Source organism: Drosophila rhopaloa, unplaced genomic scaffold (genome assembly GCF_018152115.1).
Source record: "Drosophila rhopaloa isolate 14029-0021.01 unplaced genomic scaffold, ASM1815211v1 contig_115, whole genome shotgun sequence".
In the NCBI taxonomy this organism is placed as follows: Eukaryota; Metazoa; Arthropoda; class Insecta; order Diptera; family Drosophilidae; genus Drosophila; species Drosophila rhopaloa.
In genome coordinates this window covers 15,306,136-15,321,015 of record NW_025334990.1, presented here as the reverse complement: position 1 = coordinate 15,321,015, position 14,880 = coordinate 15,306,136, and the positions used below count along the sequence as shown (strand labels likewise).

The 14,880-nt window shown below is 40.3% G+C and overlaps 3 protein-coding genes across 4 annotated transcripts; 2 read left to right on the top strand and 1 right to left on the bottom strand.

Moving 5' to 3' along the window:
- Positions 1 to 210: 210 nt before the first annotated feature.
- LOC108049199 lies at positions 211 to 703 on the bottom strand (the record flags this gene model as incomplete). Its single annotated transcript, XM_017130313.1, has 1 exon — positions 211 to 703. A coding segment is annotated over one exon (465 nt), but the record flags the coding sequence as incomplete, so codon positions are not given.
- A 1,621-nt stretch (positions 704 to 2,324) lies between these two features.
- LOC108049205 lies at positions 2,325 to 11,783 on the top strand. Its single transcript, XM_017130320.1, has 2 exons — positions 2,325 to 2,622; positions 11,690 to 11,783. Exon 1 carries the CDS (start codon positions 2,326 to 2,328, stop codon positions 2,590 to 2,592), a length of 267 nt encoding a protein of 88 aa, XP_016985809.1. The 5' UTR covers position 2,325; the 3' UTR covers positions 2,593 to 2,622; positions 11,690 to 11,783.
- Positions 2,511 to 13,016, top strand: LOC108049203 (cell death activator CIDE-3). Of its 2 annotated transcripts, none has more exons than XM_017130318.2 (4): positions 2,511 to 2,622; positions 5,570 to 5,956; positions 11,690 to 11,899; positions 11,999 to 13,016. In XM_017130318.2, exons 2-4 carry the CDS (start codon positions 5,630 to 5,632, stop codon positions 12,221 to 12,223), a joined length of 762 nt encoding a protein of 253 aa, XP_016985807.1. In that variant the 5' UTR covers positions 2,511 to 2,622; positions 5,570 to 5,629; the 3' UTR covers positions 12,224 to 13,016. The 2 variants fall into 2 exon arrangements, with proteins under 2 accessions (XP_016985807.1, XP_016985806.1); XM_017130317.2 differs by lacking the exon at positions 2,511 to 2,622 and adding an exon at positions 4,460 to 4,594.
- The last annotated feature ends 1,864 nt before the right edge of the window (positions 13,017 to 14,880 follow it).

Genomic DNA, 14,880 nt, shown 5'->3' with positions numbered 1-14,880 from the left:
TTTTGATTTTTTGTAAGGTTTTTGACTTGACATAGCTTAAAAACTGAGACAAGTTTGGGTAGAAACGGGCAGATAGATATGGCTAGATCAAATCGCATGGTGATGCTGATCAATTTACTTTATAGGGTCCTTCGATGCGTAGCAAACCTTCGACTGAAATTATAATACGCTCTGAAATAGTATAAAATGTGTTTAAAGAAAGACAAAAAGTGACTTTGACCATATAAAATACTGTATATTAAACTTGAGCATTTGTTGTACTATTCAAACTAAAAACAATTTTGTAACATGAAATCTTATCTTCCTTGGCTGGTTTATCTTTTCGAGGTCCAGATTTTTTAATGGTTTTTGTCAGCCGCTTTAGCGGTTGCTTCCGGTAAGCAGAGCCCAGTACATTTTCTGATGGGATCAGTCTAATTCTGAACAGTCGGCCATTGAGCTCGGCGCATTGGTAGAATTCAGTCAAAGGCGGAAAAGGGTTCAAGGCAATTCCGCAGTTGTAACAAGTAACACAGTTAACTTCGGATTGAAAAGTTTTTGGTTTCTCAACCTTTCTGTGTTTCCTTTGAACCTCCAGCTCAGAGGATGTGGCTTGTTCCTCTTCACGAATCTCCTCTTGGTTTTTAATCCTTTTGCTCCTGCGCAGCTTGACGGGTGCAGGAGTAGGTAACTCCTCAGAAGTTTCGGAAGCATCCAGATGAGGTTACTCCAGAAATAGAGAAGCATCCTCATTTGGCACAGATGTTAATGGCATCGGCGACTCGATGCCATCAACATCTGTGCCCAATGAGGATGCTTCTCAATTTCTGGAGTAACCTCATCTGAATACATAGTTGGTGACACTATCTGCAAATGGTAATGTACAATTGATAATAAATAAAAAAAATTTGTTGGCTTTTTGTGTTGAAAAATGTTACCTTTAGTATACACGTGTTATTCGTAGAAAAGTTATTTGTAAATGGCGAAATACTGTTTGTTTGAGTTAAGTCATACATTTCAATGCCTTCTAAGTTCTTAACAAAAATGAAAATTAAGTAAAAGAAATTAAGAATATATAATTCTCTTAATATCTTTTTTAAGTTTATACCTTTCTCTAGAAAAAAGTTATATGCTTAAAATTGAAAGAGAAATGTATTGACTTATTAACTTCCATTGACTTTCAATTAACTAGCATTATAAATAATATTGTTATTTTTTCACCCTGTGCTTATTTGACCATTCGATTTTCTAGTTTTTTCGTGCTCTCGACAGTGGATTAATTTCAGTGCAAATCAAATCAGATTTCAGCACTTTATTTCGCTAACATTCGTTCATCATCGTATTTCCGTAATCTGGCATTCGAAGCTTGTTGCGCATACAAACACTATATCCTTAAAGCACAAATGTCAAACGTCTCACAGCAGAGGGGCGGCAGCGAACAGGGGGCGTGGCTGTATAAACAACATATCGAATGAAGTCTTGGTTGGGTCGGCTAACGAGTCGCTTTTCTCCCCAACGAGGACATAATTCTCTACAATTTTTGCTGCTTAGTTTTTTCATTTTTGTTTTTTTTTTACACACATTTTCCCCAAATAAATGTCAAGGATAGGAAGGCGAGGGGCCAGAATGTCCTTAGGAGAAGAGGGGGGGAGAGTGGTAAGCAGTCGCCGCAGGCTGTTGATTTTTATTCGAGAGCATGTGTGTTGCGCTGCACATAAACAAGGCGCTGTGTAATAGATGCCGCAATGGGCATCACTAATGCGCCCCGTGGCTCTTTTCGCCCACATATGCGAGGGCGGGGAAATCAGCGCGCTTTGTGGGCGGCAAGGGCGGTCCATAATTGTGCAGTTAGAGCCGCTGGCAGCCGCAAACTGGTGCTTAGATTGCCTCATTTGGATGTTTGCCTTTGCCACCCGGAAGTCATTACGGTTGCGGATACGGGTGTGCCTTGCTACACCCAAAAAAATATTGCAATCAAATCGAAATGATTGAGTAATTTTTAATAAGGGTGCCACATAGCCACCGGTGATTGTATTTCCATAAATATAATTATATGCATACTTTTCTTTTATTTAGAATAAAGGAATTGGTTAACCATATACTGAAATTAAATCCTCATTAATTGACTTTTTTAATGCAGATTACAAATATAGAAATATTTTGTATTAAAGCCGATTTGCCTTTGTAAATTATAATTTAATTTCAGCCAACAGATAGCAATGCTTGTAATGATTTATAAAATTAGTTTATTTTATTGTAACTATTTTTTCTTTGAGTGTAGTAAACCCGTAGCCAAAGAGCCAGCTGTCAGTAATGAAAATTTAAGTAAGTTGGGCAAACACAAATATGAAATTAAGCGTTTTGTTTATCGTGATGCAGCTGCTCTTCCTGCTGGCCATTCGGGCGAATGACCTTTCACAGGATCAGCAGGATATGCCAGCCAGTTGGCAGGAGTTGCAAAATAAGTTGGCCCATCCTTGGAGCACCCCATGTATTCGCAACTGCCTCGAGGAGAATAACATCCTTGTGGATCGACCAAGCGAATGTCGGCAGGTCGAGCAGCGATTCGACTGTACTCTGCACTGCATGTTTCACGCCGAGCAGCGCTATTAAGCCATAAAGTTTGAGTACAAATACGCACAGGTTTGTTAACCATTAAACCAATTATAGCCACCCGCATGAAGGTACCAATAAAGAACCCGTTCGACACACAAAATAATTAAGTATGCCATTAAGAGGGAATGTAATTGCTTGTTACATACCAGCAAGGCCGACGCGTCAGTACTTGTTTTCTTTCATTATTTCATTATTTCGCATTTCACATTTATTTTAATTTAATTAAAATGTTTGCCATATTTTTCGTTCGGCCCGCATTGAAATGGCATTTTGTTTCCCATTTAATTTCATTTAGACTGCTGACAGCAGCAGCAAATATTTGCCATTTACCCGCACCGCTTGTGTTTTTATTGACGAATTTTTTGGGCGAGAAAGTGCCACGGATAGCCATGGATTCGTTTCGTATACCAAAGGTCCGGCCAGGATCAGGGCCCATTAATCATCACCACATGCGACCAGAGCGTGACCTTTGCGACGACATGTGAGTTAATTAATCTAACTGCCCAGACTGCGAAGGTCATGCATCGCAATTAAACACGGCAGCTGATGATGAAGGGAATGCGCCGCCCGTTCACCTTGCTGCCCAGTCGCATAAATTTCAATTTGCAACACCGACGTCTATGCATTTAAATTGATGGCGATGCTGGTTTGGCTGCTGCTGCTGCTTCTGCTGCATATGCGAAAAGTTGTTCGCACCGCGCTCCGATGCACAATTAGCGGACCGCGGCCCATAAATTATTTGCCCCGCCCGCCGGGGGAAAATGGGAGGTGGGAAATGGAAAATGGCGGGCGGAAATGATTGCCCAGAAGGGCGAATAAACAGATGAGCGTGCGGAGTATGCCCAAAAACACAAACCTTCCAGCCGAAATATGCACGCCGTGCACTGTGACAATTGAAATGCAAGGCTTAAATGCGTTAACGAAAGATATATTATCCATCACGTGACTAGAGTGACAATCACGTGCTCATCGTTGGCAATCGATGTGGAATTCTGGATTTCCGCAACCGGCAATCAAATTAACCTTGGATCACACGGCGTATGCGCAATATTTCTGGTTGTAAGCCCAGCTCTGTTATAAATATGGCTGTGCGGTTTTTGTTTGTCCCCAAAGCGAACAAATTTGATCAGCATGCAGCGAGGGAATTTCATGAATTTTAAACATTCCATTATCTATCCCCCCGCCTCTCACCAAATGCAAATGCCAATAAATCTCGGCTTTTGTCTCGCCCTCAAAAGCAATGCACCTTTGTTTCAAAACTTTTTGCCTACAGAAGTCGGCCCTTTAATTATGCAGCCAGTAGTCTCATTATGCCGAAGTGACATTTTTCAGCTGCCCGCCTGGAGTTTTTGGCCCAAAATTGCAAACTTTATTTTTATTGCATTTTTAAACTTTGCCCTTACGCCGAAAGTTCAGGCTGAAATATTTATATTTGCCTAGCACGCCCCGTTTATATATAGTACACAGTGTTGTTTGTCTTTTGTTTGTGTGGTTCCGGCTAAGTAGAACTATTTGCAGCTGCTCCAGTAAACTTTTCCCACTTTACAGGTCGTAGAGTCTGGAACCCAGAGACAGTTTTGTTTTTTTGGTTGCTTTCGTAGAACCCATATTTTGGACCCGTCACGCCCAGCTTGGCCTGGTTAACAGCGTCTTAACAGAATCCTCTCTCCGTGTTTTTGGGCTGCTGCTCTCACGGTTAAAGCTCGGCGAAGGCTAGACTTTGCACAGTGTGTTTGCAGGACCTCCTGACTTTGCACTGTGTGTTTTTGCGATTGCCGAAGCTGTCGGCAAATTCGACGAGTCGTGGCTTGTTTAAATACAGCACGCACAGACGTCTGGCAATTTATTCCAAGTTCGGCCGGCTTTTGTTGCACTTGGCTGTTGTGAAGCGGCGGCGCGCGATCCGCATTCAAATCGCGTATTGTAATTATCGGCAACTCAATGGTCGAGTACCTCATGAAAATGTGAAGAATTCGGTTCATAAAAGCTAAGGTGCAAGGTAATGAGGAATAAAAATGTTTTGTTAAGGTTCAGTGAATAATAACATAAGTAGTTGTAATGAAAGATGGCTTGGTGTAGTATTTTAAAGTAATTTATAAAGGTTATAATAGTATTCATAAAATAAGAGTGTCAGAGAGCCTTTCAAAAATTACAACAAATTAATAAACGCAATCAAAGCCGCAATATGTTAATACAATTTTCACGCAGTTGGTACCTTTATTTTTGTTTAATTAATTTGTTATAAGTTTGTGGGTGAAATAATCCAATTTAAGAGATTGAAATGAAACATGAATAACAGTTCTTTATAACGCGATTCCACAACCATCTAGTAAATCAAATTATGTTAAGTACCAAGCTAAGATAAATTCAAAAATATTTTCTTAATCTTATTTAATTTTAACATAATTAACATTCAACAAACAATTTATTTGTAATATATCCATTGTTAATTTTATTATTATTATTAATTATATTATTTGAAAGGTTAATCAACCATTTTAAAGATTATAAACCGCCAATGAAACATACTCTTGATATCATTACATAGCATGAAATGGATAATTAATCATTTAAACACTAGAAATATTTGCTTCAGGATGTACTATTTTTGAATTAACAACAAAATTGAGCATTTGTTTTCGTTTGCAGAACCTTGAACAATTTTAAAGGAACCATTATTTTAGTCAAGTCCAATATATTTCTGTGACCTTTACACAGAGCAATTTTACCAATTGAAAAACTTTTTTAAATCAAAGCCGAAACAAATGCCAAACATCGTTTTCGGTATAAATTTTCTGTTCAATGCAAACAACACATCTGAAATAACAATAACACAAAGTCTGGCAGTTTTATTATGTTTGCTCCAGCAGCTTTGAAACATTCCCGAACATTCGCATACAGAATGTTTCAATTATCGTTTAAATTTGTTTTGCTTGTCATAAACTTCTCGACCATGTTTTGTCCATCCAAACAGCAGAGAGAAGTCCACGGAGTCCAGACAAGACGTGCAAAACTTTCGAGACGAGCATTATAAATGACAGAAATGAATGCGGATGAGACAAAGCCGGCTGGAATGCCACAAGGAGCTGATGATGGAGGAGCAGGATCTGCAGGATCTGGAGGTGGTGCTGCCGACACTGAAGTAGTGGCTCCTCCTCCACCACGACAACGAACCCTAACACGCACGGCCGAACTGGATGCGGACTGCGAAGACATCGACTTGGATGCCGACGTGGACGATGCGGCGGATAGCATCACCTTGGAGTTGGCCTTATCGCCGCACAGCAGCACCACGCCCACTCCGTCGCCCACCACCGCCGACGAGGACTTCGCCCAGCTGGACAACAGCAAGCCCTTCAAGGTGGGTATTCCAGCCCCCCCTCCCCCCTCGCACATCCTTTGTGGCATTTAGCCACGCTACCTGCTCCCTGTTAACCGGGCCAGCATTTCGTTAAGTGATTACTGCGGCGCTATTGTTACGCTTGTTGGTTATACTCAGGGAAAAAAAGCAGGGGAGAAAAAAGAATTCGGAGGTGAAAAAAGAATTAAGAGGTGAAAAAAGTTCGTTGGTCAGGTCAGAACAAAGTGAAGGGTTCCCCGGCGGAGCGGCCACTTCAAAGCCTTCGGCGTTGAGTGGCATCATCGACATCGGCACTGCTGGCTGTTGAAGGGCTGCTGCTGCTGCTACTACTACTCATACTGCCGGTGCTTTATACGCCCTTTAAGCATTCTGCCAACTTTTCAATCCGCTGCCAAAACTGGTGCTAGAACAATTTCCCGGAAAACAGAGCTTGCTCCTTACTTTCCCCATTCACTTTTCGCCACCCAAAAACTCTATTTGACTATAAAGATTGCGTAGCCGTAGCCAATTTAGTGCACAGGAAGAAAGGACAAAAGTCAGAAGCAGTTTTGCTTTACATGACATTTCCATTTACCCCTTACCATAATTTTTAACAAAAAGTATTTTATTTTTTAGTGCTGAATCATCCAAATTTAACTGCCTGAAAATTCAATTTGGATTTTATATAATATATGGGTCTGATCAAAAAATATTAATTGCAGTTTGCTATCCTTAGATCCACTTCTTCAACACAATTTAACCTCAAGTTAATTTATAGCTAATACAGAGCTACTTAAAGATATTTTAATCCTTACACTTGGAGTCACTGAATAGTTTAAAATTATATAAATTCTTGTATACCATTTTTTCCATGATTTACTGTTTGAATTTTCAAGTTATAGTTTAAAGACAACATTTAAGAGGAATTTTATATGATAGAAATAATGAAAAGTTTTATTAACTCTTTTTCCTTGCTAAAATGCTAGTCACGTAGAATTTTCTTTCGACCATTTTTCTTTCTGTGTGGCTGGCCAACAATTGAAATTTAATTAAAACGTTCAAACTGTTCAGCTGGATAAAATAGTAGGATCCGCATGCGGGCGCCCAAGTGACTCGTATATCACTGTGGGCCAACCAACCAGCCAATCTTGCCGTCATTTTGCCAATCACCTCCGTGTGCCACGCCCACTTCTAAGCCAAGTCGCCTGTGCACGACGATAACGATAACGAGGCGTCTTGGCCGCTAATCGATTTATTGTGTGCTGACGGCATTAAAGACACTGCCATAACAATATAAACTGGCCCAAAGATCGGCATCTGGCTATCCGGCTGAATGGATGATGAGCTCCACGAGCTATCAAGTGGCTGTAAATTTGCCAGGCGAGAGCAATTAATTGACAGCTTGATGTGGCCGAAACGCGATGTCATTTGTCAGCGGCAGTCAAGTGGTTATGGTTGCGAGTGGGCCCACGTGACGCATGAGTAATTCCTGCGAATTCCAGCTAATTAATAAGCCCTCATCTTGTGTGCCATTTGATATGGCTTCCCTTTTCATCGAGTGTTTCAGGCACTGCTAAGCTGCTGATTAAAAACGCTGGAATGCTTGCTGATTTTATCTCATTGACTAATTGCACAAGGAACTGAAAGCAAACGGGAATTAACATAAGAGGTGATAATCCTTGAGTCATTAATATGCCAACACACGAAGTACATTTACGCTCCAGACTTTGATTGGGAGGACTTTAATGATTTGGCTTAATACGATTAAGAGTTCACTGATGGATTTTCATTTCCTGTATGAAATGCAATCCTGTAATTAATTCCAAAGCTATTTAAATCTCTAAATAGATATAAATCTGTAAAGCATTTTACTATCTATACCTTTGATTTTTAAAAGGATTCAATGTTTTGGTTTAACTTTATAGATTGGTTTTAGTTTTGTTTTTATTTGCCCTTGGAGCATAAAATCCAAAGTTAATATAGATTTTTCCCATCAAATCTTTGCAAGGGACACTTTTTGGTTGCATTCCCTTTTTTTGCACACAGCTTGCAGTCTCTGGAGTTTAATTTTCTTAGCCAGAAGGAAATGCTGTGGTTGCCCAACACATCTCTGGAGCGAGCAGGAAATTAAATCCCTGTAAAACAAATCTGATTGGATGTGGGGAAAAACCCACTCACCTTTCTCTTCATTGGGTTAACGCGCAAATGCGTTTTTCATGTCGCACTCGTTCGGAGTCCACCTTTGGGGTCCAAAATGCAAATGGCTCAAAAATAAAGTCTGAGCCACCCAAATGGAGAGATTCACGGGAAAGCTGGGGAGGTCTGAGATTAAATTACCAGCTGACATGCCGCATGGAACAGCAACGGCAAACAAACAGAAAAAAAAAACGTAACAAAAGCGAAGAGCAAACATTGCGGAGAATACGCCTTGCTGAGACTGAGACATTGCGTATACGCCACGTTGCGCATCAAGCCAAATAAACGAGCATTATTCATGTACAGGCAAGCGTGCAACTTAACAACACCCCGCTGTCCTCCGCAATAAGTAAGCTAATAAGTACGTGTAAGTGTGGAACGCGACGACGAGTTTGAAAGCAGTTGAGAACTCATCATGGCCCATGGACTTCGAATGAATGAACGATGCTAATGATTTCCGTAGGACAAAGCAGCACACTCGGCGAAATATTCACGTAGATTGGGATTCAATTTACATGAAAATTGCTTGGAAAATTTTACTTTGAAGGATAAATATGCACTTAAAAATATTTAAAATGTAGTCTGAGTTTTTAGACTTTGTTAAATAAAAAAACTTTTTTGTTAGTGTAAAACCCAATTGGCAAATCAAAATATTAGAAAATCACACTATTGATTAACAATATTTTGTTGAATGCTTGCTTTAATTTGCTTAGAACTAATATTTAAATGTAATTTTCCTCGGTACACAATACAAAGTGTTGCTATGGCATTCTGATGACAATCAGGGGAAATTAGTGCGTCAATGTCTCCGATAAATGCCATGAAGCGAGAACTGGACAATCGACACCGCAGGCGCATCATCAAAGCAATTTTGAGGGCCGGGACCTTGGGCCAATCGAAATTACAGTCGCTTCCATTACCAAGCCCCGAAATCGGCTTTTCTCCACAGAGGGACTCGAATTCGGATTCTATAATTGCCCACATCCTACGTAATTTGCATTTCCTGACCTGGCCCTAAGTGCTATTTGAACAACAGATTCCCGAGCCCGCCTCACATCTCAGATGTCTCATGGCGAATTCATGACTGCACTGCGAGTCCTGCGCATTGTCCTTGTCACGCTCCTGCCTTGTTTGTCGCCCGTTCTAATGATGCCCGCTGCTGAGCAAACGGGGAACTTACAAAATTTACAAATTTACAGGGGCAATATTTACGCTGGACGCTGGCAAACAAAAATGTGAGTTGCCCAACGAAAGCCCAACTGCAACGGTGGTGTAAATATTGTTCCGCCTCGGGAAACAGAGCCTACAACTCGGCCGAAGTGGAACCGCAAATCAGGACGAGACACTAAGTGCAGCTAGATGAAACCACTTAAATATGCCATGGCAGCCAATTGAAGGGATTGACCAAAAAGTCAAAGTTCAACTGGGGCCACTCCGAAAGTGAGAATACACATTGTTCAGCGGCAGAGAGGCAGTTAAGAAAGCCAAGTTATAATGACTTACTGGCGGCAGCAACAGGGAATGCCAACAAAGGCGAAAAAGTGGTATAAAGCAAACAAAGCCGCAGGACATTGGCATTTGGCCCAGACTTTGTGGCAGGGGTGCTGATTGAATAGTTTGTTGGTCGGCAACAATAGCAAATGCTAAGCAAAAAAAACATATAAAATGAACCACACCCACTGCCCATTAAAATTCGCATTAAATGCATGATAAATGTTCATTGTTGTAGATGGCCACTGGATTTTTACACCAGCTGAACTCCAGACTCCAGACTTGGGCCAGACATTGGCCATTTGATGGATTTCCTAAGCATCGTTTAATTGGTTTACCAGACTGAACACTGAACCCTAGAGGTAGGGGATTGATTGATGGGCCATAAAGAGAGAGGTCGAAATGGGAGTCCTTTGTGGCTGATGATTCCGCAACGAATGCGGAACGTTACGATTAAATGGCCACAAACCGCTTGACAGTCGCCTGTCAACCGGAGACACCTGAAGATCTGTCAAAACCAGCCGCACCCCTTGGTAATTTTTCAGAATATACCCACCCGCAACCGGGGCGTATACGTAATGCCGAAAAGTAGCACAATGGAGGCGTTGGCAACTTTTTGACCAAAGTCCCTTTCGCCTGCCCATTTTCTTCTTGTTTTCTTTCACCTTTCGCTTGACCCATCCATCCGTTCATCCATCCATACTTGGCCTTGGCAGTTGCCTGTTTGGAATCGACAGCATTATGCTTTAAATATTTTAGTAGCAATCTTTTAGGCCCAAAAGAGGCAGAAAAAGGTAAAAAAAAAATATAATCGACTTGTGCCTTGACCTTCCTATTGTTCGCTTGGCTTTATTGTTATGGCAAATGATAAATTGATTAGTTGTTGCTCCTGGCTTCTGGTTCCACCTTCCCCAAGGTTTTATCTCCATCACAATTAACATGCGTCTTTTCCTATCCTTGCTCTTATCTTTCTCGCCGCGGTTCGTTAACTTCATATTGTTTTTATTGACAGCTGCGAGGTCGTCTGCCTACGGGCCTTTTCGAAATTAAAGCAAACAAATGTTTCCAGCTTTTGTGTTTCGCTGTGTTGCCATAGCTTAATGGCCAAAATGTGTGAGGGCTTAGCAATTGACTATCATAAACACATTTGGCTTAGTAAACATTTTGGAGTGGGCGCAAGCTTTTGGATCGCAATTGATAAAATAAAATTACTTTGAATACAAATTGACATCAACATTTAAAATTAAATCGTTTTTAAAATAAACCTGTCAAGTTTTAGGTTCAATTGTCTTTATTATTTTATTTTAGAGCTTTTGTTTCCAGCATATGCTAACACTTTAACGTCCATGATTTTTATAACGCTAACTTAAATTCCAAATCGAAGAAAGAATTTTAGAGGGGATGGTGGTCAATGATAGTATTTCGTATATTTATTAATAAATAAAAACTCTTTTAAACCGTTGAGACCAAAAATATTTCAGCTGCACACAAATTGGTAAACGGGGGAGTAAAACATAATCTTGAACACATCAAAATTTGTATAGAATCCTGTATATTGAAAATTCCTTTCAAAATTCCACTTCTTAAGATGGTCTATCAATTTCAGCTTTTTATTATGATTACACTGCAATAATATAAATATTGTAAAATTGTTTATTCAAGATTGTCAAACATGATTTATGTTTTAATTTTCTTTCTACAAAAATATCAATTTAATTTTAATTGAACAAATTGAAAAGGGTAGAATATATTAATTGTTTTATAAAATTAATTTCAAATTAAGCAAGAAAAAGTTAACAAGAACTTTTATTTTTCCGTACAAATAATGGCAAACATAAACTTTGAATAGGCTTATACAAACATAAAAAGCAGTCAATATTAATGTAAAAGTTAAAATTCAACATAATTTGGAGTGGTTTGAAAGGTATTTCAAAGATACAATTTAGACAATATTTTTTCCTGTGTCTTAGTTAAGCCTTTCCTATCAGCGCTATGCAATTTGCGGCATGTCAATACAGGGGCTGAATTCGGCTTCAAATTCCAAGTAATCCGTCGCCTCCATTTCAGATCAAGGACATCACGCGGAACATCCGCAAGGCAGTGGTGGCCACAACGTTGTCGGAGTTGCGGGTGAAGGTGTCGGTGAAATTCGAGCGGGCTCAGCCGGCGATACACCTGGATTGCGATGGCACCGAGGTCGATGATGAGGAGTACTTCAGCACTCTGGAACCAAATGCCGAATTGATTGCCGTCTTCCCTGGCGAGCAGTGGCGCGATGTGAGTTGTTTTGCCCTTTCATCCTGGCTTTGGATAACCCTTGCCATGCCGGTTTTCCATTTCCCATTTCCCCATTTCCCATTTCCATTTTCCCCACAGCCCAGCGACTATAATGCCAATCTGCGTCGCACATCGCTGGATGCTCAGGGGTTGCGGCGGTTGGTGAGCAAACTGCAGCCGAACTTCATGAACGATGATGATTTGGACAAGCTGTCGAACATGGATCCCAACTCCCTGGTGGATATTACGGGACGTGAGCCGAAGGACAGCGAATACTCGGCGAGGAGCGATGCCGCCAGGAGATCCACGGAGTTGTCCTGCTAAAATGGGAGTGACGGACTCCCTCAAACGAATGAGTGGTAGCTTAAGGACTGTGTGTGAATGGCGAATGTATATATGTAGGGAATTTGTACGAGTTTATATGGCCAGCCGGAGTATTTTTGGAAAACGTTTTGATGACGGCACTTGAAGCGACCGATTTGGATGGTTGCACCGTGTGGTTTTATCTCAATAACCGTAGTAGATCTGAAAGTTGTGTATTTTTCGAGCCCACATTGTCGTAGAGCAACTCACCTTGAATGTCTATTATCAGCCGCTAATTGTTCCTAGACCAATAGCCAATTATGAGCCAAAAAAACCTGGAGTGCCTCAAAGGCCGATCTCCAGTCTTAGATAACCTTATCCTCACCTCACTCAGCGGACGATCAACGAATTGCAGAATATAGACCTTACCTAGGCAAATAGATAAATATATATATTTTCCATACCGGAATCCTTGTGAATGTCACACCAAAAACAGTTTGGGTTATTAGGGAGCAAACTAAAATGTACTTTAATTGAATCTCAATTAAACCAATTAACAATTGAATAAACGTTCACCCTAGGCACACAAAGAAGGGTTTTAACCCTTTTTTTTTGTATTTATGCTGCATCAATGAACAAGCACCATTTGCTGCACTTTCCAAAGGGTTGTAGAAACCCGAATTTAATTCAATTTACATTTACGTTGTGTCCACAGGAATCAATTGGAAATTGTAATTTGTAACTTAAAAAAACAAAAAAAAAAAAAAACGAAACAAAAGAGAAAATAAATAAATGGATAAATGTGTGAAAATTACTTTTTATCGAAACAATAAAATGCGATTTTATGTGCAGAGTTGGGCTACTTTTCCGGATTTGTTGTGGTCGATAAACTACTTTGCGAGTAGTTTCCACTTTCAAGGATAAGCAACTTTTGCTTAAATAATCCGTTTTGTTTGTGTTCTTTGGACAATGCCAAAACCGTATATCAATCGATCGAGGGGTAATTACATTAAATAGTCTCTGATATTTAAAGCTGTCCTGCTGCTAAGTGCTATTAATCTGATGTGTTTGGGGTCCAAAGAAATAAGTCCTACTCCATTCAACAGTAGTGAAAAGTTCGTAGATAATAAGGAGAACTTTTAATTATGCGAAGAGCCTTGCTTTCCTTTCAGAGCTCTGGCTTTTATTAGCTTACCACTCCTTCCCTGCAATCTCAGACATTTTAAATTTCACTTTCCATACACATGCTGCATTTGCAGCTTGCCCTTATGGCTGGAAACAAATCTAGGAGGCAAAAAAAAAAAAAAGATTGCACTATGTGAAACATGCAAAACGTAGTTTTCCTCATCGCCCGCCGGCCAGTGCAAATTTAAATCCTTGTTGAAGTTCCGGATGCAAGCATAAAATATGTTCTGGAATCCCTGCCAGGCGTCGAAGTTTAAAGGCAAACGGCATAATGGAAATGAGACAGAGTGCCATCAGACTTTCCATTCAACAATCGCTCGAACCGGAATCCTTGGCTGGACCTTTCGGCTTCCCTCGCTTGGAGGAATTCCGCAAACAGAATGCGACAACATTTTTAAGGGTAATACGGATAATTTCTGGCCAAAAGCGGCGACAAAAGCACAGGAAGTGTTACACATGGCTGGATATAAAATATAAAATGAGTAAAAGTGTATGTATTGGGGGAGAAAAACACCGTGAAAGCTGACAGATAATGGTATATGTATATATATACCATATGCGGAAAGCATTGGTCAGAGTTGGTTGCCTTTGGTTGGCAGATATATGGCAGATAAGTATTTTTAGCTAACCGACTCACTTCCCTGGTAACTTTTTTGTTTACCGCCATTCGCTTACCCTTAAAAGTTCGAACGTGCCACCTGGGGAGGGGGGTAAGTAGGAGGGGTACATCTGCCAGTTGCGGCTTACATTAACAACCATGGCAGATTTATGCGCCAGTTATGCACTTCTTGGTGTCTCTAACACCAGTACTAACAGCTCATTGCGCTGCGCTGGGAATTTCCAACACCTGAGCTCCTGCCGGCAAAAGTCCTTGGCTTCCGACGCGGCGGAAGTGTCATTGTTGCTCTGAATCAAACGCATTAAAAATTTATTGAATTTATTTTTATGAGCGCTCAGCCGTGTTCCTTGGCGGCCATGTCAGGCTCCTCTTCCTGCCACTGCCATTGCCACAGCCACTGCACTTAAGCTTAGTTTACCAGTGCGAGGAGTATTAGAGGCCTTGTTTATGCGGCCGGATGTCTCACAAATCGCACCATAAAATGCACCGACAGGACTAAGCCAGGCCACTCGGCAAATGTCAATCAAAAGCAATTAACAGGATTCTAAAAATCCATTCGAAAGAAAGGAGGAGAAGGATGCACTAACAAAAGAGACAAGCAGTGATTGGTAGGCAGTTCTATATAATTGAATCCTTTTAGTTTTTTATATAACTATTTGAAACCATCTCTTAAAGTTGTACCATATCTAAGTTAGAAAGTTATTTTTCAGGAATATATTTACTATATTAGAAACCTTTAATCTTAAACTTTAAATAACTTTTTAATAAACCAATTAATTATAGAATTTATATTACCTACTCAACATGTTGATAAAATAAACATTATAAATATAGAAGCATTTCCATCTAGCAGAAATAGAAATGCTCAACACTG

Bases quoted from the DNA above. Each gene is read 5' to 3' on its own strand.
- LOC108049205 (XM_017130320.1), top strand. From the start codon at position 2,326: ATGAAATTAAGCGTTTTGTTTATCGTGATGCAGCTGCTCTTCCTGCTG.
- LOC108049203 (XM_017130318.2), top strand. From the start codon at position 5,630: ATGACAGAAATGAATGCGGATGAGACAAAGCCGGCTGGAATGCCACAA. The intron at 5,957-11,689 runs GTGGGTATTCCA...CCTCCATTTCAG, and splicing joins ACAACAGCAAGCCCTTCAAG to ATCAAGGACATCACGCGGAA. The intron at 11,900-11,998 runs GTGAGTTGTTTT...TTTTCCCCACAG, and splicing joins CTGGCGAGCAGTGGCGCGAT to CCCAGCGACTATAATGCCAA.